At 36.6% G+C, this 27,159-nt stretch overlaps 1 protein-coding gene across 4 annotated transcripts in view; it reads right to left on the bottom strand.

Annotated features, from left to right (window-relative positions):
- EYA4 (EYA transcriptional coactivator and phosphatase 4) overlaps positions 1 to 27,159 on the bottom strand; it is a 112,767-nt gene that overhangs the window by 22,739 nt on the left and 62,869 nt on the right. For 2 of the 4 annotated variants that reach the window (XM_081346354.1, XM_081346355.1), the window contains exons 4-13: positions 26,586 to 26,710; positions 25,163 to 25,231; positions 22,712 to 22,807; positions 16,587 to 16,653; positions 14,338 to 14,480; positions 14,076 to 14,219; positions 11,501 to 11,580; positions 11,180 to 11,345; positions 9,478 to 9,614; positions 8,465 to 8,548 (exon numbers count right to left, since the gene is read on the bottom strand). In XM_081346354.1, the coding sequence (XP_081202480.1) occupies positions 8,465 to 8,548; positions 9,478 to 9,614; positions 11,180 to 11,345; positions 11,501 to 11,580; positions 14,076 to 14,219; positions 14,338 to 14,480; positions 16,587 to 16,653; positions 22,712 to 22,807; positions 25,163 to 25,231; positions 26,586 to 26,710 (1,111 nt within the window). The remainder of the gene's footprint in view (positions 1 to 8,464; positions 8,549 to 9,477; positions 9,615 to 11,179; positions 11,346 to 11,500; positions 11,581 to 14,075; positions 14,220 to 14,337; positions 14,481 to 16,586; positions 16,654 to 22,711; positions 22,808 to 25,162; positions 25,232 to 26,585; positions 26,711 to 27,159) is intronic. The other 2 variants (XM_081346356.1, XM_081346357.1) reach the window with 2 other exon arrangements.

The raw sequence follows: 27,159 nt of genomic DNA, 5'->3' as shown, positions 1-27,159 counted from the left end.
ATTCTCAGTATAGTTTTATGCAATATGCATGTATAATAGAAAAATAAAAAAGCACAATTACACAATAAGTTAATAAGAAAAATAAAAAAAATATGTACACATAATTACACAAAAAAATAATAAGAATTCTACATAAGAATGAAATAGTTTTTTCTTTGTGGAGTGTAATGTTACACTCAAAGCAGAATTTTTTATTATCAAAATCTTGAAAGATAAGTAACTGGAAAGAAAATTTAAAGGTTAGTGAAAACAGGCATTTTAAAAATGAATATCATGGTTTACCTAAGATAGAACAATTACATAATAGTTACAGTCTAATTGTTTTAACAAATATTACTGAGACTATTAAAATATTGCTTTGAAACAAAATATTTTTTTTATCCAAATTAAATAGCTTATCCAAGAATTATATACTCAGCAGAATAGAAACTTCCAGTTTGTAATCCCATCCCTTGTTAATGATAGATTTATAAGCAGGAAGGGGGAAAAGAATATCCTGGTATGATGGGAATTACTAAAGGTACAAAAGGAAACACCTAGGTCAATTTGAATTGGGAATGTGGAGGCCAGAAGCCTTTGTTGTAAGATGTGTGAAAATAAAGTGATGAAAGCTAAAACATCTTAATGGAAAGCTATAAAGGCTTCCTTCTGTATTTGATCATCAAAGGTACAATGAAGAATTGGATTTCAAATAGTACCATCAGTCATGGCACTTTGTGTAAAGTCTAACAAATAAAGAACTAATATTTGCTAAACTAGATGCTTCTGTTGATGCGACTATGAAGTGGATCCCATCTAGCCCAGTTTTCTTGAATCTATTTTACTTACTGAAATCTGAGGACAAGGCAAAGAAAACCAATGGGATGTACCTATTTTAATTGAATGCTTTTTAAATTCTAAACTTCACACCTGATTCCTTTTAACAAAGAGGTTAGGCTGTGAGCCCCTTGTATACAAAATATATTGCTATTTGGAGGGATATATGTTTGAGAGAGCCACTTCGAGAAAGTCACAGTACTTCCTGGATTTCCTAACAATCATTGTCTAAGACTCTAGGGCAGGGGTGTCAAACTCAATTTCACTGAGGGCCGCATCAGCATTGCGGTTGCCCTCAAGGGGCCGAATGGGTATGACCAGGGTGGGTGTGGCCTGCTGGGTGGGCGTGGCTAGAGTGCATATGGCCTACTGGGTGGGCATGGCCAGCTCTACATCGTTCGCATCAAGGGTGCCTATGGGGGCCTGGGCAGGAATGGGACAGATCTGAGGGTCTGTGGCAGAAGGAGGGTCTCTCGGCCAGGGCCAAGGCCTGTTCCCTAACTGTTTCCAGGATGGCTTCGTGGGCCACATGAAACCACTTCGCGGGCTGGATCCGGCCCCCGGGCCTTGTGTTTGACATGTCTGCTCTAGGGCTACTACAGTAGATCTAGGCTGCAAAAATCAAGATAACCACTAGATGACAGCAAGCAAAGAAGTATTAACTCTTTGCTATCATCTAGTAGACATCTGGAATTTTGTGTCCCAATCTGGTGGTCCTATACTGGCTAATTGCCATAATCTCCTCTAGGAAGATGTTTGACAGAGTAATGCCAATGCAATTTCAGACCCTTGTAAAAGAAAACAATCATTAGGCCCTATTGAATTTTTGGTTCAGACTCCATCATAGGACTTAGTTAGCCATGATCGCCTTAATGGTTTACATTAATAATGGAGAGAAATACAGGGAATATAGTCTTGCTATGACTATTCTTGAATCTTGTCCTCGTTTTCACCACCTAAGAACAGAAACAGGTCTTTAGACTAGTGTCTCCACATCCCAACATTCTTTCTACTTAATTTGGTTACAGCAAGAGAGCAGCAGGTCCCTTAGTTTATCCTCCCAAAAATGGGAAACTAGCAAGGAGAATTTATATTGATTTACTATTTGTATGCTAATTTGGCCACAAGTAGATTCAACTCAAAATGTCTCTCAATAATAACATGTACAAATAACAGTTTACTAATACATTCTGACATATAGCAATGCAAAAATAATAATTTAAATCAAATGCAGTAAAATCTTATTTCAAAATTAATTACTTTGAAAAAAACACACCAGTATTTTATATAAACATATCATAAAAGAAGTCCAAGAATAATAAATCTACTTTATAAATATGGTATAAATTGTATATAAGGAGCCAATTTGGTCTAGTAGTTTAGGCACCAAGCTAGAAAGCAGGAGATTGTGACTTCAAGTCCTGCCTTAGCTATGAAAGCCAGCTGGGTGACTTTGGGCCAGTCACTCACTTTCAGTCCAACCCACCTCACTTGTTGTGGGGAAGATAGGAGGAAGATATATTAGTTATGTTAATTGCCTTGGATTATTTGTAAAAATAATGAAGTTGGGCTTAAAGAAACAAAGAAACAAACAAACAGACAGACAAACAGATAGGATCAATTTTATAATATGAAGATGCATTACACGATTATAAAATATAGACAAAGCTAATTGGACAACAATCAACTCCTTTCTTACTACCACGCCATACAGAACCTTGACAGTATAGATGTCAACTAATTCACCACCCAATACGCGATTCAATCTGTTTTATAGAAGAAATAGTTTGAACAGAATAACAGAGTTGGAAGAGACCTTGGAGATCTTCAACTCTGCTCAATCAGGAGACACTATCATTTCAGACAAATTGCTGTCCAATTTCTTCTTTAAAATCTCTAATGATGGAGCACCCACAAGTTCTGGAGGCAAGCCATTCCACTGATTAATTGTTCTCACTGTCCTTTTTCAATGTTTTGAGTAGATAAACAAGAGAAGGGAAATGCTTATGGCACTTGCCTATGAAAATAATCATTCATCACTTGTTGGGTGCATGTACATTGAGAGTTTATTCACAGCAGACAAATTCCTTGTGTGTCCAATCACAGTTGGCCAATAAAGAATTTCTATTCTATTCTATTCTATTCTATTCTATTCTATTCCATTCCATTCCATTCCATTCCATTCCATTCTATTCTATTCTATTCTATTCTATTCTATTCTATTCTATTCTATTCTATTCTATTCTATTCTATTCTATTCAACTTTACTCTACTTGGTACTGAGTTGTAAGGAGGTGTGCAAAAGCTGAGTAATAAGCTCTTCACATCCTAATTCCTATAAATCTCATTTGCTGTGCTGCTTCTTTTTTAAAATAATAAAATACTGCTTTTAGTTTAAAAAGAATAATCAATACTTCCAGATTAGATTACTGTAATGCACTCAGTGTTGACCTGCTCTTGGAAAGCTCTGGAAGCTAAAATTAGGGAAGAATGTAGCAGCTAGGTTACTGATAGAATTTTATGGCTCAAAGTCCAGATCAAGTTACAGTGAAGAACATATTCAATGACATCATCTCTATGGTTACTATATTCTTTGAGGGGAGAGGAAAGTTCCTCCCTTTGTGTGTCACAGAGTGTGGATTGATATTGGTGAAATATGGATATGAACCTTTCCTATCTTGTGCAATGACATTTCCCTCCATCCCACATCTTTGAAAAAAATGTATCTTTTTTACAGACCTTTCCCAGCCACTAACATCTTCTAATCTTTCCTTTTTAAAGTAATTAAATAATGTTGTTGCAATGATGATGATGATGATGCAATACTATTGTTATACTGTTGTAAATTATTCAGGATTTTATACTGATGTGCAGAAAGTTAATGCGTTAAATAAAAAATAAGAAAGCACAGTTGCAGCCAAATGGAAGAATACAACTTTCTACACTGCTATGAAAGAGGAAGAAGTTATAAAAGGATATTTCCTAGGAACCGTTTACAGAATGTTATATTGCTTTGGAAATACAAATAGAGGGAGGGAACATGAAACAAGGATTAATTAAAAAAAATCTAGGTAGTAAGTGAACAGAATAAAACGATAACCATATGGTTAATACAGAACTAAAACAAAAGAGCCAGGAACAGCATTGTGGTTAAATGAAACAGCAGAAAGAATACATGTACTAAGGTAAACATTTTATTGATAATAACACGCTATAACAAATTGAGCAGTGGGTTACTACTTTTTCTGTAGCTAAAGTGATAACATTCCAATAAAAATAAGAGGCATACAAATTAGTCAAGCTCTGATCTGACATAAAAAGGGAGCAATATTCTATTCCTATTTGCAATTAAAGACTAAAAGCAACAAAACTTGATTCAAATTTATTTGAAATTCAAGGTTCAACTTGATGAAATGTTTAATCATGAGCTACAATAGAGAGACATCATAAATGCATAAATACTGCTAAGCTTGTAAGCCGCCCTGAGTCTTCGGAGAAGGGCGGGATATAAATGGAATTAAAATAAATAAAATAAAATAAATAAATAAATGCGTCTAGCAACTTTATTTGGGGGCAAAGATGGATGAAAATAATAGGGAGATAAGGTATTGCAAGGAGTATCTTCAAGGGTTCCATAGCAATACATTTTATAAATTATTCCTGATTCTCTTTTAAATGTTGGTATTCTTCTTCTAGAACAAACAAAATGAACGTTCTTAACAATTTATAGGTTTTACTGCATATTAAAAAAAAGAAGATCCACCACATGGTTTAAAGCAGTGTTTCTCAAACTTATCAACTTTAAAATGTGTAGGACTCTAATTCACAGAATTTCCCAGCCAGTTTAAAGTATGCTTGTAGGATACTGATCTTGGTAATACCATACACTAGGTTTGCCTAGTGTGCCAGTTGCGCCCCTTTTTGGACCGAGATGCCCTATGCACGGTTACTCATGCCCTCGTCACTTCTCACCTGGATTACTGCAATGCTCTTTACATGGGGCTGCCCTTGAAGAGCACCCGGAGGCTTCAACTGGTGCAAAATGCGGCCACGCGGGTACCTATGGGAGTATCTCGGTACTCCCATGTTACACCACTCCTCCGCAAGCTGTGTTGGCTTCCGGTTGCCCTCCGAGTGCGATTCAAGGTGCTGGTAATAACCTTTAAAGCCCTACATGGCTTAGGCCCGGGGTACTTGCGAGACCACCTGCTGCCATTGTCAACCTCCCATTGCCCGGTTCGCTCCCACAGAGTCGGCCTCCTCAGGGTGCCGTCAGCCAGGCAATGCCGTCTGGTGACCCCCAGGGGAAGAGCCTTCTCTGTGGGCATGCCGACCCTCTGTAATGAACTACTCCCAGAGCTGCGGACGGCCCCTGACCTTCGGTCTTTCCGCCATGACCTGAAGACTTGGTTGTTCCAACAAGCGGGCCTGGACTGACTACGGTTTTTAATTAGGCTTTTTACTGGGTTAAATTGTCTTGTATTTGTTGCATTTATTGTTTAATTCTTTTTTAATTTTTTACTTTATGTTTTTTTAATTTTTATGGTTGTGAGCCGCCCTGAGTCCTCAGGGAGAAGGGTGGCATATAAATTTAATCAAATCAAATCAAATACAAGAGATAAATTTGCAAAAAATATGGAAATCGTTTCATCTGTGTGACCATTCAATAGAGTTATACCCATTTGGGACAAAATTTTATAAATACCATGACTAAACTAAGAGTTGAATGTTCCCTGCATTTATTTATAGGGCCAAACATCAATCATAAAGCAGTTAAAATAATAATTGCTTAACAATGGAAAACTGTTCTTTACATAACAACTGAGATGTGGATTAACATTTTTTTTCAATTACCACATTAAAAAAACTACACATTTAAAATAATGAGTAAACAGAAGCAGGAACCACAATTTTATCAAATTTGGATAGATTTTTATGGTTTATCTCAACAGCAATAGATTATAATATGATATTACTTTGTGTATAAGGTAAATTTGTACATGCATAGTACCTTCTGTTTACATTTGTCTTTTCTATATCTTTTCTCTATGTAGATTGGATTTATGTTATTTTAATTAATTGATGATGCTTGTTAATCATAGTTCAATAAAATATATATTTTTTAAAAGTGTCATTTGGGAATAATGTGTTACACGCAGATTGCCCAACAATTTTTTTAAACAAATCATATATATCTATATATCTATATATCTATATATCTATATATCTATATATATCTATATATATATCTATATATCTATATATCTATATCTATATCTATATCTATCTATCTATCTATCTATCTATCTATCTATCTATCTATCTATCTATCTATCTATTCATTATTGCATATATAATACACAATGCCAACTAGAAATACTCTTAAATATACAGTACATATTTTACCATCTCATAGTTTACTGTCTTAGGCCCACAGGACAAACAGATAATTTGTTAGAGAGACATAACAGCAAGGTGGATTTTAAAAAAAATAGTGTACTAAATTTAAGTCTCTCTTTTTTCTCTCCAACCTAATCAAATTCAAGAAGAGCAAGGCAGAAAAAAACAGCACATTACCCCAATAGGGTTTGCTTCCTGATATATTCCGAAGGCACTGGATTTATGAACTGCAGCTGAAGATTCAATTTGAAAGGTCAATCAATTTTTTTTCAAACTGAGTTATCCTTTGGAAGTTTCATACCAACAAAGAATATTTTCTTTGAGAAAATAATATTTTCAAAGAAAGTCAATTTGGTCTATAGGCTAGAAACCAGGTGACTGTGAATTCTAGTTCTGACTTAGCCATGAAAGCCAGCTAGCTGGGTGACCTTGGGCCAGTCACTCTCTCTCACAGGGTTGTGGTTGTGGGAAAAATAGGAGGAGGAAGGTGTGCTGGATATATGCACTATCTTGAGTTAATTGTAAAAATAATAAAGGTCGGCTACAAATAAATAACTAAATAAAATATTTAGAGTTTTACATTAATATAAGTTTAAAGTAAATTAACCATTAAGTACCATTTTACTTCTTTGAATATTTAAGCAATACATCACTATATAAAATTCATGTCAATTCTCCAGAGTCTAGGAATTACAGAATATATTTCTGTAGCAAATTGTGCAGTTTTTCTTCCGAAATAATTTATTAGTCATGCAAGAGATGAATTCCGTGCATCTGCCCATATGTGAAAAATGAAATGTGAGCAATTCTTTTTAAACATATTATAAAAGGACATTAAGAGATAGTAAAGAAACCATCATTTTAAATATGTACTACTGTCAAATTACTCACAAAACAACAGGAATGGTTCTGTGTTAATCCCCTTCAACCTAATAATGTTTAAACATTTTTTTTGTAGTTATTGCTGCCACAGATATATGGAAAAGCCTCCCAGCTTATTGGCTCATGGGAATATGGGCCTTATCCAGAGATTGCCAACATTGCAAGGGAGGTAAGATCAACTATAACACTTCCCTATATCAAGATACAAATGCCTTTGGCTGTATTAGCAGTTGGCACAAATTGGAGCCAGACAGTCTGTCTGTTGACTTCTGTGCTGAATTGGGCCATCTCTACTAGAATGTCCCTTAGGAGACAAATATTCAAAGTTCTCAGGAGGCTGAGAAGGAAGCCTGAGCTATGTTAAAAGCTATGTCAGAATTTGAAAGTTATGCAATGAGATCAGAAGAGAATCAAAACTTGTTTAGAGCAACAGAATAGAAAATATTTTTTTAGGAGGATTTGGTACCAATTTGATTTCCAAATTGTTTTGTGGGAAATATTAAATAAAGCAACAATCATATCTGATATATTTTGTATCTAAGCAGAAAATGTCACTTTTAATATAAGTTAATCTTCTCTTTTTTATTGTATTGACTCTTCCTGAATTGCTTAGCTATTACCGGTATGTTCTATCTTAAGTTTTTGTTGGGTTGTGAATGCACCGGGCTGTTTGGAAAGTGTTTGGAATCCTTCCTTCCTTCCTTCCTTCCTTCCTTCCTTCCTTCCTTCCTTCCTTCCTTCCTTCCTTCCTTCCTTCCCTCCCTCCCTCCCTCCCTCCCTCCCTCCCTCCCTCCCTCCCTCTTATTAAACATGTTTTTAGAAAGCTGATTATTTTACTGTAACTTGTTCTTAAAAGCTGTAGTTAATTAGTGGCTGAGTATTTTCCCAATCAATCACAAAATATTTCAATAGCAGTGCTCAGACTGACATCTAAATGCTAGTTAAACAAAGGAAGCTGATTTTAGTCACAAAAAGCAATAAAGCCTTGAGAAGTTGTAAGAACAACAGGACAAAGTGTTACTAAGTATCCAGTTAAAGAAATCCTGCTTTTAATGGGCTAGAAGTGGGGGTATAGGGAAGAATGTCCATTAAAACCAAATCTATATCATTTATGTGAAGTTATATTACCTGACTTTTTATGTAAATCTAAATAATATCGTTTGCAATAAAACTTAGTGATTCCTGAAGTAAAGTCTGAATGAAAAAAAATCTGTCAAATCTAGGACTATTAAAACCAAATTTTATTTATGTACCAGAAATACTGCTAAATATTATGGGAATAATTCAAGGCCTTTAAACTTAGCAAATAAATTATTGTACTGCACAATAATTAGCTACAATAAAAGCACTAGTATTTCTCACATACCTTTCCATATTTCTGTGCATAAGATCCTGTAAGAAGCGAATGGAAGACAATGATAGTTTCATCCAAATCCCAAACAAATACACGCTGAAAACGAAAGAATAAAAAAATCAATATATACAAATAGGACAAGGACTAGAGGCAGTTATCCAGAAATATGTGTAGCCCCAAACAGTCTTCATGGGGAAAAAAGTTTTTATGACTCAATACTTCAAGTCAAGGAAGATATTAAAAAAAAAAAGGGCAGCTGTGTAGTCTCAGAAAAAGTTGCAGATGCTTTAAGGCAGGGGTGTCAAACTGCCAGCCAGCGGGCCGGACGCGTCATCTGGAAGCCATGCCCACCCCATTGCCGGCAATGGCAAAACTCTCCCGATATGTTGCATGTCACATGAGGTCGTAAGTTTGACATGTCTGCAGACAGGTGATACTGGACTACATTCCAAAGCATCTTTTTGACTCCAAAGCACTGCCCAGCCCTCTTGCTGCTTTTTTATATTTGAATTATCAAGCCAAAAGTAGAGATTAAATATACACACTCTAATTTTCTCCTCCGTGCCCCATTATCAAAGAGCTTGGTTAACTAGAAATATCAAATAATAATTTTAATTTTTATGTCAGAAAATTTTCATTTATGATCAATTTTTATGGTCATATTAAAGAGGGCAATTATGCTTTTTAGCAAATGATCAAATATACTATTCTGTGAAATCACACATACATACATACAGAAACTCCTAAACGATATCCCATGCAGATGTATTTTGTGATTTGCCTGTTATCTTTTAGCAGCAGGAAGAAAACAATTTCTATCAGTTTTCAATCCAATATGAGATAATTAAACTTTAATAATTGTTGTAACTTTATGAAATTAATTTGTTTTAAAAATTATCTTATATAGTGCTTAATCTAATTTTGAATGAACAGGATTTTCTATTAATATGTTTTCTTTTATCTCTCTCTCTCAAGTATGAATTACTTTTTGACCTTCATTTTGCTATTAATTTGTAAGAATGTACCTCCAAGTCACTATCAGGAGGAGGAGATGGGTTATTTTTCCTCCCTCTGCCCCTTGATTTTGACCCAGAACTCCTACATGTTCTTTCATCAAGCTCTTTGATTGGAGTTGAAGGGCTCTGCACAGCATCAAACTCTCCTGTAAAACAACAACAGTAAACACTTATCAAAATACAAGTATTCCCCATTCAATTTTATGGTTTAAATAAGGTACTCCTAAAGCTTTGAATAGGCAATTTGGATTATCTGTAAATCCCTAATAATTCAAGAGGAATGAAAATAATCTGCTTACTGAGATTCCTCACCTTCTTTAACTATGAGTATTTGCCAAATTACAAAGATTGAGTAAACAAATGGAAAGGCAAGAGATAGAGGATATCTTAGGTATTTCTGTATAATCTTGCTGTGTAATCTCATATCTGAGCAGACTATTTTTTAAAATTAGAAACAAAATTAAATAAATCAATCTATGGGATGTACAATTCTGTCCCAGGATAGAGGCCCTTTAACATTCCATCTTTTGAATATTATGCAATACCTACCTCATAAAGGTCAAGCACTAAGTGGAACATGCCCAAATACTTGTTTACCAAAGGAACTCTCATCTCTGAAACTCTAGGAGCAGATGTGAAGGCCACCAAGAAATAGTTTTTAGAGTAAGGGAAATTAATGAAACATAAACGCTATTGTGCAGAAATAGACAAAGTATCCAGATTGAAAATGTCTACCACAACACAGTAAATGATTTCTACCTATGAGTAACCTTACTTTTTAAGCTTACAGTCTAAGACAGGGAGAATGCAGGCAGTTCAGCAGTAACACTTTTCTGAAGTGAAGATTGCAGATTAAGATTCCCTGACTTTGTATTCTATTTGATGAGTTCTTCCCCAGGTGATGCTATCTTCTGTGAGCTTTACATGCTATTAACAGAAGATCTGGAAACTAGCAGGGTAAAATACATTTGAGTTTATGAGTAGCAGCAGCAGCTACAAAACGATTATATGGTACATTTCTGGATACAAATCTTTGAGATAATATTAAGTCAGAAGTTCTTCTCAAAATGGAATGGCTGTGGGTATTAAGAATGTCCAGATCTGAAGATATTCCACCTTTGATCTTGAATGAGGTGGCACTTCCATTCAATGGTAATGCAAAGTTTGGGAGTTTTCTGGACTCATGGCTCCTACTTGAAAATAACTGTATATAGGAAGACCTTTGTCCTGCTTCATCTGTACCTTTTCATAGATTGGGGCAGGGGACACTTCAGATAGCCACTCAAGCTCTGGTCACCTCATGCTTGACTACTTCAATGTGTTCTGCATGGGATTGCTCAATTTCCCCAAGATTTGACTAGTTCCCACACTTCTGGCATTTTGAAGGTCCCTGAAAAGATATCTTGTCACCTAGGACTTTGGCAAGGATGATTAATGTGCTGTTTTCTTCTTTTTGTTGTCCCCAGAAACTTACCCCCAAACCCTTTATCTTTTGATATCTTTCTGGGAATAGTTGGACTAAGTGGTAGTAAAGTCTTTACTAATGTTTAATGGATGTTTGTTGAGTAGGACTGGATGAAATTTGATTCCTTGGATGTCAAATTTATACTAATGGAATCTGTTTTCGAGCACACTTAGCTACAATTAATGTTAATATGTACCTATATCCGTGATTTTAAATGACTGCAACACAAAATCAATGAAATAGTACCTGGTTGGCTAGTAAGACCTGGAAGAGATTCTTGTAGCTGGTATGTTGATGAGGACGAAGAGGTACCATCTGTGGTATTATTTGATGTCATGTATGCTCCATATGTTGATGCTGAATAATACTGTGGATATTGATTTTGGCTGAAAGCTGCATATGATGGATAATCCTAGAACATTGCAAACAATATTTTAATGAAGACTAATACCTTTAAAACTACATCATTTTTAACCTAAAAATAGAAATAGGATAACAGTCTTGTCCAAATAAATTGCCAAATCAACTTTATAATAGTTTGTGCTTTATAGACAAAAAAATTCATACCTGTTGTGAGCTATTGAAGTTTGTAGAATTTGATACTGAATTATTTGCATAAATAGTGGAGGATGGTGTAAAACTAGAACCTAGAGTTAAAAGAACAATTCACTGTAAGACCTTAGCAATACATTATTCAAAATTCATACAAATGAGAAATTAAAATTTCAGTTGAAAATTAAGAGTATATAATTAAAATATGCACTTATCTCACAGCTTAAAAACTTTTTAAAAGAAAATTTGATATGCTTAACTATAGCATAGTATAGTATTGTTTCTAAAGAAAACATTTACAAATTGAACAAGCTGTCAATAATGTTTTAAATTGTTTCTATATATTCCATTTATCCACCTTTCATAAATAGCTTGCTAGCAAGTTTCACAGGAACACTAAAACAGACATTTACGTATCAGCAAATTTACTCAAGTTTCAAAAGCTTTTCCTTTCTTGATCTCCAGTCTTTTCCTTCAGGGAAAGGGAACTTAAGGGAACTTCTCTCTAGCTATTATCCTGGGACATGTATATTTGCCTTCATTCATATATTGATAATGGTTTGGGGAAGACAAGATACTTAATGTAATTTTTTAATTACAAATTATAAGAACTTCTAGTCCACGAAGTGACCATATTTAAGATGGCCATATCATTATCAAACAGAAAGTAGCTCATAACTCTCCAACATTTCAACATAAATAGTTAAGGAGTAGAATCACAGTGAGGACAGCAAAAAGATCTCTTTAAATATTTAACAACTAAGGCTAAGAAGCCTGCTGTCTTGGGTTGCGTAGAATCCCATTTTATTGCTTTTGGAAACCTGTCTCTTCAGAGTTGCTTAGACTTTGGGGTTGTTTTTGTGTGTGTTTGTGTGTGTGTGTGAACATACGAAAATTGTATTGTGAATCCTGAACCAGGCATATCACATATTACAAACTCTGGAAAATCTTCTCCAAACTCAGCCTTGAATACATCTGGTAACCTTTGTGACATGCAAATTGTACTACTATAATGCAGCTTGTGTTGCAATGTGTTGCAAATTACTCCCTGAAGAGTATTTCGAAGGTTCAATTGGTGTAAAGTGTGCTGGCGGAGGCAGTCACTGCTGCCAGTTACTTAGCACGTGTGAACCACTGCTTCATAAGTACTTTGGTTTTCTTTAAGGTCCTTTATGGCATAGGACTGGGTTACTTGTTGAGACTCTAGAAAGAGTGCAGAGAAGAGTAACAAAGATGATCAGGGGACTGGCTGAAACATATAAAGAATGGTTGCTGGAATTGGGCATGTCTATTTTAATGAAGAGAAGGACGAGGGGTGACATGATGTCAGTGTTCCAATATCTCAGGGGTTGCCACAAAGAAAAGGCAGTCAAGCTATTCTCCAAAGCACCTGAGGACAGGACAAGAGGCAATGGATGGAAACTAATCAAGGAAAGAAGCAACCTAGAACTAAAGAAATTTCCTCACAGTTAGAACAATTAATCAGTGGAACAACTTGCCTCCAGAAGTTTTGAATGCTCCAGCACTCAAAGTTTTTGAGAAGAGATTGGACAACCATTGGTCTGAAATGATATAGGGGTTCCTGCCTGAGCAGTAAGTTGGACTATAAGTCCTCCAAGGTCCCTTCAAACTCTATTATTCTATTCTATTCTACTTATGGGTCCATCTCTCCCAAGTTGTTTCTACCAGTCCTATCTGATTGGGCAGAAAGGACATACTCTGGGTACCATCAGCTAGGGAGTGTCAGCTGGCAGGGCCCAGAAGAGGAGCTTTTGTTTAGTTCCCCCTGAAATTAGATTGGCCTCATCCTTGTTGGCCTTTTGTAAGGTGGCGAAAACCTGGTATTGAGCTGGGTAGGTGTGGGTTAGAGCTCATCTCCTTGTTGCAAGGATGACTGCTCATGCCTGGCTGCTCCGTGTTTTTACTTTTGTTTCACATTATGTATTTTGTGTTTTTATTTGTTTTATTGTAAGCTGCCTATTACGCATAAAAATGAGATGGGAGACTCTATAATTTGAGTGAACAAATCTTTTTATTCATTTTACAGCCTCAATAAACCTGCCACCATTTTATTATCGAATGTTTTGGGACAATGAATAGAGTTTAAATTTAAAAAACAATCACAGCTGGCACATAAACATAAAAGTCATAAATATTACAAATATTAATTTTGTGCATGGTATTTCCGACTAAGAACTTTAAAAGGTGCACAAATTATACAGAGATATGCTCAAGATATGGATTCTCAAAAGCTTTTTCATATAGGCTTTAATTACAATTGTTCCCACTATTATTCTTATTATCAATCTTTTCATATTAATAGTATGATTTATTATTATTATCAGTGAACACTATCTGTGATCATTTCTAATAATTTTGATAACTCTTCCATAATTTTTTGAGTAAGTTACATCAAATGTATAAAAATATCAACCAAAATATTTAACTAAAATTTCAGATCATTATACTTTTCTTTTTTAAAAGAAATGGAAGACTCGGACAGGTAATAAATTTTACTCACCACACTTACTGTTTATGTAAGAATTGTATGAATCTTAAAAAATTTAAAAAACAATAAGGAATTACTTACCTGGCATTTGGTATGAATATGGTGCTTGGCCTGGCTGTGGTGTGGAGAACCCTGGGCTGTAACTAAGACACCCAGTCTGCAGTGGTGATTGTGTTTGTGAAAGTCCACTCTCTGTCTTGATGCCCGGCAACATTACACCCAAATCTGTGTAAAAACTTAATATTCAGTTGATTCTTTCAATGGAGCGGGGAGAGGAAACATAGAAATTCCATGATGCCAAACACATTCATCAGAAAATAAAGAACAATGGGAAGTCAAATACCGTAAGCAGGTAAGCTGTAAGGTTGCCCAGTCTGTGAGTAGGCTGTATACACTGCTGGTTGCTGCATTCCTGAATACTGGGTCTGACTGGCATAGGCTGACATTGTTTGAGCTGCTGGTGTAGAAAGAATATGTGGATAGGGCCTAAACAGCAGGAAATGGGAGAAAAACTATCAGTCACATAAGATAACACCTAGATTGTTGATTCAAGCAGTCATGCTTTAGTCATCTACCAGTGGATTATTTTCACATGTTCTACATGGGGTAGCACTTGAAGAGCACTTGGAAGCTGCAGTTAGTCCAAAATGCACTGGTATGGGCAGCTTTTGGCATTTTTCATTATACCCATATAACACTATTTCTCTGCAAATTGCATTGGGTTCCAGTGGGCTTCTACGTGCAATTCAGAATGCTGGTTATCACCTATAAAACCATACATGGAATACAGCCAGATTATTTGTGGGTCTGGCTGTCTTCCACCTCCCATCAAGTCTAGCAATGAGGGCATGCTCCAGATCCCTTCTAAAAAACAATTGCATCTTATTGAACCCAGTAGTTATGATTTTTCTGTGACAGCACCTGCCATGTGGAACAGCATCCCTCAAGAAATCCAGACCCTATTAGATTTTCATAAGGCACTGAAGACATGGCTGTTCTCTCTGGTGTTTGGAACAAGATTAGGCAAGCTCTACTGTTTTTATAAGTTGGGATTACTGTTTTGACTGTGGGCATGAGGCTTTAGACTGTAAAAGGAAAGAACTAGGAATGTAACTGAAGTGAAGGAATGCTACCAAGAGTATTTTTGACAATTGCAGGAAATTTACAATAATATATCAAATGTTGGAATTGAAATGTATAATTTAATATTAATGACTGAAGGGAAAAAATGACAAACATGTGTTTTAATAAATGGTAAAGGCTAAGACTAGCGTGCAAGTGTTGATGTTAAGAAGTATTTCAAAATATATGTGGATTTGCTTAAGGAGAGTTTATGTTTAAATTGTGGGCAAAGCTGCATCCATGCTTGGCAATTGAAAGAATCTTGATTAATCCAGCCTACTGAGTTTAAATTAGATAAGCAAAGTTTACTGAATGTTTGTTGATATAGAAAAAATACGATAACGTGTAAAGGTTTGAATTTTGGAGTTTATTACCCAAATATGGAGTTGAAGGCTGGGTTGTTCAATGTGGTATTAATAATATATGATTGAAATAATTCATGGGGTGCACAACAAATACTCAACACTGAGTAGAACAAATATTTGGTTTAGGTATTTAAAAATTTAATGTAGAAAGAATGGCTATAGTGATGTTAGGGGTGTGTTGATTGGGGACATAATATGGAAGTACATCTGTATGGAGATGGTGTTGTTCTACTAGCCAAGAAACTGAACGACTTACAGTAAATGCTAGATAGACTGCAGGACACAGCAAAGGATATAGTTCTGACAATTAATGCATCAAAGACTAACATAGCTATGTTTGTCAGGAAAAATGAGATGAATGAAAAATAAATGAAACTAAATTAGGTAATTTAATTATAAGTTGTAATCTATTGTATTAGGTATGTTAATGTATCAATGAAATTACCAACAAATGCAATACAGGATTAACAGTCCTATAAATATAGTACAGACACATAAAAACAATAAAGTACATAAAATAATATAAAAAAGACTGTAAGTTCTAAAAAATAGTCCTTAGATGTTAAATATCCTGGCGAATACCAATGGTTTTACTATGAACTTAAATAGTGAGGAAATTGATGTATGAGTGGTTTATTTACACATGAAACTCAAAATCTTTTACAACTATTATCCAATGCAAAGATATAAAAATAAGATTAATAGATGGCTATGCCTAACCATAACCAGATTTAGAGACATATAATATGATGCCATTCTTGTCACCATTACTTCCCCTAGTCTACGTGCCCCAGATTCAATCAGGAGGATTTCATCCTCCTCCTATGTGTGCTTTCTGGATAGTTGTACTAGTGATGATTGGAATATACAAATTCAGAAAATAATCATGCCAACAACATAACTCAGAATTTTAAAACTTTGTTTTTTCATATAAATAAATCACCCTAACATGCACTTAACCTAAGAAGAAATGAGTTTAAACCAAGCCAAAGTGTAAATCTCCATATAACATTGCATTTTATACAAACCCAATGTAGTTCCTAAATTTAAATACTTGCAGAAACTGATATACAAATAAGATATTAGGATATACATGCACACTAACTTGGAGGGATATAACTGCGGTGAGTATTGATGTGATGATCTTGGACTGTAGCCACTGCTTGTTATCACTGTAAAATAGAAAGCGTTTACAATGTTCAATATATCAGCTGTTAAGGTTATTAAAAAGGCTTACATTTTTTGAATGTTCTAAATAAAATTGGTTGCATTGTGTTATTCTTCACAATTTTTACCTGGAAACAAATAACTAATCTATATAGTGTCTAACTTTTTATGATCATATTTAGTCTGGCAGATACATTTAAGGAGAATAGGTTTTTATCAAGATAAAATAAATACTTTTCAAGTACTATTCCTGGACTGGGAGGCCATGCCATTGTCAGCTCCTGTCTGGATTACTGAAATGTGTTGTACATGGGGCTGTCCTTGAAAGTCACATAGCTGCAATCTGTCCGGCATGCACAGCAAAGGTCTCCTGTGGTTCACCTGAGTAAGACGACTGCTAGCTTCCAGTTGCTTCCTGGGTGCAATTCACGGTGCTAATTGTCATCTTTAAAACCCTGTATAGCATATAGCCAGGTTACTTGTGGGCCCACCTTTTCTTCTTGCCCATCCTAATGGATGAGACCTTGGAGACTTTCCTGATGACCACTCTAGTCCTTTGGAACAGCCTTCCTTCTGAGATTAGAGGGATCCCTACTCTCTTAGCCTCCCAGATGACTGTGAAGACCTGCCTTCCCCCCCCACCCAAGAATGGGGTTGAGTTGTGAGAATGGTAGGTCTGGTGCCTGGAGGGAAAGGATATTTATGAGCTGTCTAAAGTCATTCTATAAGATAGGCAGCCATATAAGTCCTATAAATAAATAAATAAATTTAGTCATATGAAACTTGTGCTAAGATTACCAATGAAAAGCTTGAATGTAAGATATTTTATGGAAATAAATCTTTACTAAAATTTGGGGGAAAAATCAAGCATTTATGTTTTATGGAATATAATTTCTGTGCAGTTATTTGCCATGCTAATGAATACTCCTTTACAGATTTGTTTTATTAGAAAGCCTTTATACTCAAACCAGTTGGGTATTCAGTTTTCACCTCTGCTTAGTTATTGGAGACTTCTACCTCATATCCTATTTTGTTTCAGAAAATTAACATGGAATAAGGAATAACAAGGAATAGGCAAAGCAAATGGGAATAAAAGTCGGCAAAATGAAAGAGGCTAAGTCTGGCTAAGTCAAACCCACCCAAACCAGACCCCAGATTTAAGAGCAGTGGGGACAGTAGACATAATAATTACCATGCACAATATAATGTTATATATCCGCACAACAGCAATGCCAACAGGTTTTTATTCTATCCTGGCACTCTCCAGATGTGTGAATTTTATAGGTGGACAACAGGGGGGGAAATGATTGTTATCTAGTTACTCCAGTGTAAAATTTGATGTACATAGCATTCCTGACTTATATGTTCAAATATTCATATGATGCCATGTAGAATAAATTCATTCATGTTAATAGGACAACTTCTCAGAAAACAGTATAATATGCATTATGGGGTATAAGCAGAACACTGCATTTATTGCAATGAGTTCAATAAGTATGTGATTTCTGTTAAATGTGTTTTCAACTGTTTAAAAGTGATTTTTTACATCAGTTTCTGCAAGTATTCAGGGCCTGACTCATGGGGGGGGTCACACACTCGATCTTATTTTTCTATCTGGACGGTGGCTTGATGATCTGGGAGGGGGATCTCCATTTATTACTCCCCTGTCATGGACCAATCATCACCTCCTGCGGCTGGCCTTCCGCTTTGCCCCCCCTGTCACGGGGTTATGGAACTGACCAGGTGGTTCCGTCCCAGGTGCCTAATGGACCCTGAATGGTTCCAGGAGGCGCTTGGATCTGTGCCTGCCATCTTCGCTCACAGCCCGGTCGATGCCTTAGTGGAAGCCTGGGAAAGGGCGGCCACGGAGATACTCGACGGTGTTGTTCCCATGCAACCCCTGACCCGGCGCAGATCCCGGCAGGCACCATGGTTCTCCATGGAGCTTCGGGAAATGAAGTGTCGGAGACGGAGCCTAGAGAGCTGTTGGAGGTCCAGTTGGTCTGAGTCTGATCGATTGCAACTAAGAACCTTCACGAGGTCTTATCTCGCAGCGATGGAAGCAGCGAAGTCCAATTACTTTGCTGCCCTCATCACGTCCGCAAATAATTGCCCGGCCGCCCTGTTTGGGGTGACTCGCTCCCTCCTGAATCAGGAGGTGAGGGAGGAGCCCCTGCAGGGTCATGCCGAGGAATTTAGTCAATATCTGGCGGATAAAATCGCTCAGATTCAGGCCGGATTGGACTCTGACTGGGCAGTCTCTGACGATGGGGAATCGAGCGGTATTGGGAATATTATTTGGGAAGAATTTGATCCTGTGACTCCGGAAGAAGTGGACAGGATCATGGGGAAGCTGAGTTCCACCACTTGTTTACTGGACCCGTGCCCCTACTGGCTGGTTTATGCAGCGCGGGAGGGGACACGAGGCTGGCTCCAGGCAGTAATAACTGCTTCTTTGAGAGAGGGCAGCTTCCCCGCCTCCTTGAAGGAGGTGGTGGTGAGGCCCCTCCTCAAGAAGCCTGCCCTGGACCCAGCTATTTTGAATAACTATCGTCCGGTCTCCAACCTTCGCTTTTTAGCAAAGGTTGTTGAGAGTGTGGTGGCTCATCAGCTTCCTCTGTTCCTGGAGGAAGCGGATTATCTGGACCCCTACCAATCGGGCTTTAGGCCCGGGTACAGCACGGAGACGGCATTGGTCGCACTGGTGAATGATCTCTGGTGGGCTCGGGACAGGGGTTGCTTCTCTGTCCTAGTCCTATTAGACCTCTCAGCGGCTTTTGATACCATCGACCATGGTATCTTACTGCGGCGCCTCAGGGGGTTGGGAGTGGGTGGGAGTGGTCTTACAGTGGTTCTCCTCCTACCTTCTGGGTCGTTTGCAGTCGGTGTTGACAGGGGGACAGAGGTCGGCCTCGAGGCCTCACATTTGTGGAGTCCCTCAGGGGTCAGTCCTCTCGCCTCTCCTGTTCAACATCTATATGAAGCCGCTGGGCGAGATCATTTGTGGTTTTGGGGTGGGGTATCATCAGTACGCTGATGATACCCAGCTTTTTATTTCCACCCCAGTTCAACTCAGTGATGCCCTCTCTGTGATGTCCTGTTGCCTGGAGGTGGTGAGGGTCTGGATGGGGAGGAACAGGCTGTTTATCTATATGGGGTGAGGTGTTACCCCCCGTAGATAAGGCTCACAACTTGGGTGTCCTCCTTGATTCACAGCTCAATTTTGAAGATCATATAGGAGCTGTGACTAGGGGGGCTTTTGCCCAGGTTCGCCTGGTGCACCAGTTGCGGCCCTATTTGGACCAGGATGCCCTACGCACAGTCACTCATGCGCTCGTGACCTCTCGGATAGACTACTGCAACGCTTTCTACATGGGGCTGCCCTTGAATACCACTCGGAGGCTCCAGCTGGTGCAGAATGCAGCCACGCGAGTTGTGATGGGGGTCTCCCGATACTCTCATGTAACACCTCTGCTCTGCGAGCTGCATTGGCTTCCAGTTGTCTTCCGAGTGAGATTCAAGGTGCTGGTGATGACCTATAAAGCCCTAAATGGCATGGGTCCGGGTTATTTACGGGAGCACCTCTTGCCGGCGTTAACTTCCCATCGCCCTGTGCGCTCCCACAGAGAGGGCCTCCTCAGGGTGCCATCGGTCAGGGAATGTCGACTGGCGGCTCTCAGGGGGAGAGCATTCTCTGTGGGCACGCCTGCCCTCTGGAATCAGCTTCCAGTTGAGCTCCTGATGGCTCCCGACCTTCGCTCATTTTGCCGCGACCTGAAGACTTGGTTGTTTGAACAGGCCGGCCTAGACTGAGGGATTGGGTTTTAGAGTTTAAATTTTAAAAATTTTAAATTTTAGAATGTATTTATTACTTAGGGCTATTGATTTAATCTTATTTTAATTTTTATACCTTGTGTGTTGTTAGCGTTTTAATTGCCCTGTACACCGCCCCGAGTCCTTGGAGAGGGGCGGTATATAAATCTAATAAATAAATAAATAATAAATTTTTGGAGGGCTAAAATAATGGGGCCACAAAATGGAATTGCTTAAATTTACACGTGACTTTATTAATCCAATACAATTTTAACAATAACTTCCCAGACAATATCATGAACTTTTCACACTGAACTCAGATTCGAAAGATCTTGTCCTGAATTTGACAGAACTATATGTTCCAAAGAAAATTAGTTTAAAATAAAGAAAATGAAGCATGGGTCTCTACAAGCTGGTGTTACTCAAATCAAAATGATAAAAGCAGTGTGGGATCATAGAGTCTGCTCATTTTGGGTCTGCAGCACTGTTTTTTGTCACTGATCAGTTTGACACATCTCATCACCCTGCTAATATTGTTGAAATGATTCATGGAAATATTTCCATATTTCTTTGGATTTTCATTAAGAGTGTTGTTCTTAGTCTTAGCTAGGGCAATGGATTCTGGCTTATGTTGACAATATTTATTTTATTATCTCCACTACAAAAATACAACTTTCACAAAGTGAAAGTGAAAGCAGTACTAATTTTTCTTTAGAATGTAACGCATTTATTTAATTTTATATAGAAAATGCACTATTATGGTAACTATCAATTGCATACATGCTCACACAAAGAGCAGCTGTATTTTTCTGCAGAAGCTTAAATGATAATAATCATAGTTTATTAAAATCGTTCAAGAATATTGCATAGTCTGGACATTCCAAAAAATGTCAAGTTCCTCTTTCATCTAACCAACTGTCTTAGCTATGGCAAATGTGTTCCAAATATATATACCAAAATATGAATGAAATCTTTCAGAACCATTCTGTATCAGCACTCTAACATAGTGTGTTTATTAAGCCATCTGCATTTCATTCACTTTTAAAAGGATAAAAGCACTGTATAAAAGGTAGCCCTGAAAAATCTTTTAGTCTAATCAATCATACTTTTACTTCAAAGTAGTTTCCTTATTTCAATATGCCAGCCTTTAGCATTTTTTAGATAGGTAGCAATTCCTCATCATTTTGCAAAACACACTTTAGGCAGGAACCAAAGAATCATGGAGTTTCTTGAGCAAAATTCTTTGAATATCTTTATTTATTTATTTAACCATAATTAAGCCTCTTCCACTTCATCTTTATGGCATTTCAAGAAACACGGTTAATTTCAAAAGCACTATGTGATATATGAATGGCTGACAATTAAAGAAAATCAAACTTTTCGCTGAGTATATTGACAATTTCTCTCTCTCTTTTTACAAAGAATCTAAATCTGTTTAATATATGACTTTAAAATAAACTCTAAATATTATAGACTTTAAATGGTATTTTTTTTAAAATGCTGAAAATATTTTAAATAACTTTTGAAGCCCAGCAGAATATGGAAGGCTTTGTAAGTAGTTGAAAAAGTTAAAAGTCATTACATTACAGTATACAATTCTACGTATTATGAAAAGTATAAATTAAGGATGATTGGCCACTCTCAACAATTTTAGAACCTAAACAATCTGAAAACAGTGTGTAATAAATGTATTGTAACTACAGTAAAGCCAAATTCCCATATTATCCTGAAACTGTTTTTGTATTTCTTTATATTTTAAACATAAGAATATTTCTTAGATGAATGAAGTTCTTTTTACGAACTTAATCCAGAAATTCTTCTGCTTTCTTGCTATCTGGATGATATTTGCAACTTTTAATAACTTTATACATTTACCTTAATTATGTTTAACAAAATAAATGATTTTAAATATTAAATTCTGTTATTTCAAAGATAGGGCATAGAAACTGATTTTAGTGTATTATAATCTGTGACAATAGTTGGAAAAAGTTGTCCAGAATAGGCAAAATTACACTTTTCCTAAATTCTTCTCCTTGGCACTATTACTGTCATTCATTATATCTATAGATACTGTATATAGTATCTATAGGCACTTTCTTGAGCAGGGTAATAAAAGTGGTACAAACTTAACTGCCAGCATATTTTCCTGTGGCATTAGATAATATAAACAGTTTATTTTTGTAAAGAATAGTTGGAAAAACTATGGATATAGATCTACATGCAGTATTATGAGTAAATTATGTGTTTTACCTGACCCAGTAAAATTGTCAAGAGATCCATCTCCACTTGTTGTTGTCGTTGAGTCATTACTGTTCATAGGCTCTGTTTTGACTGCAAGAAGAGACACTGTATAAAAGAATGGCAGATGTGAGATTGTATTTCTATATTTACATATATCATGCCAAATAAAGCAAAAAGTAAATAAATTTGAGATAAGTCAAACTTTACGTACACTGAAAAAAATTAGTAAGATTCTTAAAATTACCTTCAGCCACAGAGCCACAACTTTAAAACCATGCACTACTTTTAAAAAATTAAAAATGCTAACATTTATTCATTTAAACTGACTATTATTTGACTTTGATCAACGGAGAAAGCTAGAACTACTTACACTGCATTCTTCAAATATCCCTTTAACAAAGAAACAGGGCTTTTCAAGATTATTTTTTGGTTTTCCCTTTTTCTCTTTCAGGCTCTTGATCCCACCCTCCTTTTGATTTCTAAAATTTGTTCTTTCAGATTGATCTATATCTTAGAGCAGGGGTCTTCAAACCTGCATGCTGGCTGAAGAATTCTGGGAATTGAAGTCCACAAGTCTTAAATTTCCCAAGTTTGGAGTCCCTTGTTTTAGAATAAAAGGTAATTGACTCAAACAACTCTACCCCCAAAATCTCCACATAAATCATAATATGCTTATGGTGTTTACCTTTCTTTTTAAATTATTTGACATTTTTTCATATCATGTCTGTAGCATGTGTTTTGCATATCAATAATATGGCACACAGTTTCTCTACTAACCTAGATTCATGTTTGTAAAATCTTACAGAATATATAAAGTCAAACTTAAATAGCAAAATGGTTTTTGATTCCATTTTAACTAACTGCAATTTATGTCAGAGCCTAGATAATTTTTTTCTCTAATAAAGATAACTTTAAATCACAGATTATTTATTATGCATTGCTTTTCAAAACTATAGTGTAAATAAAAAATAATTTTAGGTTCATAAATACAAATTATCTATGTTGTTGTTAATAGCAATTCCAATCTCTACTTCATAGGCAGTTCAGAAGAGAAAGGAAGTGATTGTTAGATATGAATAAATTACCAATTCAATTTCTAGCTTTTACTCAGATAATACATGATTAAATAAAACTGTGCCTTAATTCAACATAATTAATCATTTTTCTTCCTCAGAATTATTTTCCTTTTTCAGAAAATTTGAGGAAGGAATTTTTAAACTGCTTTTACTATAGATTTTACTGAGGTACATTTGACTATATTTATTTTATTTATTATTAAATTTATAAGGATATCCAATTCCATGATGGCCCTGGTGGCATATAATAAAATCATTAATTAAAAAAGGTAAAAATAAAAAAATGACAGTCATCCTAAAGAAGAAAGACCGTTCATTCTAAAAATAATACAACACACAGTACCATCATCTAGTCCAGGGGTAGGCAACCTCGGCTCTTTTATGACTCATGGACTTCAACTCCCAGAATTCCTGAGCCAGCCTGGCTCAGGAATTCTGGGAGCTGAAGTCCATGAGTCATAAAAGAGCCGAGGTTGTCTACCCCTGATCTAGTCTAACCCAAAGCCTGAGGACAGACCCAGGTTTAAGGCTCTTATAAACATGGTCATGGTAAGGAACCACGGACCTCAGAGGGAATCTTGGTCCAGGGGGCGGACACTGTGACAGACAGACACATTTCTCAAGTTTCATCAGCCTGGAGCCTGCCAACTCTGATCATACTTATGGACAGAAACTGCAGAAGATGGAAGGTGTCTTAGATAACCAGGCCCTATGTCAGGAAGGGCTTTATAGGTAATAAAAAGAACCTTGAATTGCATCCAGAAATCTACTGGTAACTACTGCGTAAAACAAAGGTGTTACATGGGCCTGTCATGGCATATCCATAATTCTGAGTATCGCATTCTGCACCAGGGGCAGCCTCATGTACAATGCACTGCGGTGGTCTACATGTAAGGTGCTTCCAGCACAATTATTGGCTGTGATGTAAAAAAAAAAAAGGCGGGGGAACTATATCTCTGTTCAGAACTAAGGATAGAACATTCCCAGGCCTGGTGATTCAAAAAAACTCACAGGCACTCTTAAAATTTCTCCAAATACCTTTGGTACAAGTAAGCAGCATTATATTGGACCCCCATTAATGTTATAATGATTTGTGTGAAGTATACAGGTCCGGTCTCCTCCATACACAATGTGTTTTGTTTTGTTTTTACTGGAGGCTGAAATTGTGTCTGCTTCTCTTCGTTTTAATTTATTTTATATATATTGATGTAAAATACAGCAGAAAGCCTTTTACAACTTCTTTGCACAATATTTATAGAAAGATTTCTAGAAATAGAAGGGTATGCAGCTATGAAGCAAAAACAATAAAGCAAATTATCAGATGCCCAACACAATAAATCATCAATCCTACCACACACATGCATTATGCTAGGATTGCTCATACTTGTTGCAGAAGAAGGAGTGCTGCAACTCAACAACCAGTCTGCAGTGTTTAAAACAGTCATGTTGTCTCCTGAGAATTGAAATGGTATACAGCATTTCATTGTCTGAATATCTCCTTAATGTAAATAAATATTTTCAGGATAAAAAATGGAAAAAAATAATACACTGCCTTAACGTTGGAATATATGCTCACATGCAGCTTTGATCTCTGTGTTGCTTTCAGGCAAACAGACAGACTTACACAAGTTAAAACAATCACTTATTTTCCGTAATATGTTTTTAGATATTATGAAAAATGGCCTGAGTTCACTATCATGTTTTCAGGAGTCACAGTTCTCAAAATAAACCTCTTTAGCTCGTATTGTTGGAAGTGGTACATAAAATAGATATTTTCATATTAAAATCCTATCCTTATGACAGCAATTAAGATTATTAAGCAATGTGGTCCTTAGACAAAATTTCATGCAACTGAATTGCTTAGCAACAGCAATAACAACACTTCCCATTGCCATCGTTAATCAAATCCCACCAGTTGTTAAGAGAAGATCCCCCATGATCCAAACCATTTCCAGCTTTGTCTCTCTCTCTCTTTTTGAACCCAGAGCATCAATAAGATAAGGGACAGTTTCCTCAGTCTCCTCTTGACCTTCTCCATCCATTTAATTAACCCCTCTCTCTGCCCTTTTTGGCTGCTCTGCACAGCAGCACTCCTCAGTGGCAGAGCTAGGGCTGAGGTGAAAGTCCAGGGCCTTTAGCAATCTCAGCCACCCACCACCATGGCTGGGCCTCTACTTCAGAACTTCTAAGGTCTTCTCAAACATTGTTGAGAATGGGACACATTATTTGGAGAACAGCAGGAGCAGCCTCAGGAAAAAGGCCTGCCATGGCCAGCAGTTGCTGTATATAAGGCCAAACCAGGTACCTAGTCAGTAGCAAGAGGAAGATGGCTAAGAGGAAGCTGGGCTTAGGATTTGAAGGAATGAATGTGTACAAACAAATTTCACCTATTTGAAGTGAAGATTAAGTAGCAAATTTGGAAAAGGATAATGGGATTACAATACAAACAATATGAAAACAAGCCCAATGTACAATACAAATAACATGAAAGGTATTAGTGTCACACTGGAAATGAAAGGGAAGAAAAGCTTAGATCTGCAATACTAGGGTATTCAGAAGACCATAGGGTATATTTTAAAATGATACAATAAGGAACTATTCAATAGACCAACAAACAAACAAAATATCTTTGTATAGTTCTTACTGCCTCATATTTAACAGATTTTTTTTAAAAAAATAATGTATACTTATTTAAATTTTTCAGCTTTTTCAGGAATCTGATTATTGTCCCCCATAAAGCAGTTACATCTTGTAAAATGCCACAGCATTTTCTGGATTTAAACTAAAAGAGGTTGATTTTCACTCACCGCCTGTTCCATTTGTTGTAACGGATGTGGTGCTAAGATTAGATTTGTCCAGTTTAGAGCTACCTGGTGCTTCACTGCTTCCCACAAGATTATGAGGACTCGCTAGATCCTGCATTTCCATAGATCTATTAAAGGACAAAAAAACAACAACACCAAACCGCTATCACTATGCTATTTGCATCGTAAAAATGCACAGACTCTTCTGAACTAACCATACTTTGAAGTAAAAATTGAAAATGAACATTTCCTGAAAGCCAACACTAGTCTGCAATTAGCCTCATGATTATCATTTTGTGATCATTATCAGTATTGAGAAACTGGTAGAAAAATAAAAGATGAGAGATTAGAAACATTCACGTTCTTCTATGGGTGGAGGGGGAGGTGGGGGATGAGGGGCATCTGTAAGTTTTGTCCCAGAAACGTCAAATGCCTTTTGGATAGCAGCCTGCAATTATGCATGCTGTGATTTAACTGAAGTTCATCTTCAATTAAAAGTGGAAATTACAGGTAGTAGTTGTCATGGCTGATTTCACCCAGAATGTAAATGTGATATGTGTGTGTGTGTAGTAATATA

This window comes from Vipera berus, assembly GCF_964194415.1.
Source record: "Vipera berus genome assembly, chromosome: 1".
NCBI classification, from domain to species: Eukaryota; Metazoa; Chordata; class Lepidosauria; order Squamata; family Viperidae; genus Vipera; species Vipera berus.
This window is presented reverse-complemented; position numbering and strand designations above follow the sequence as displayed.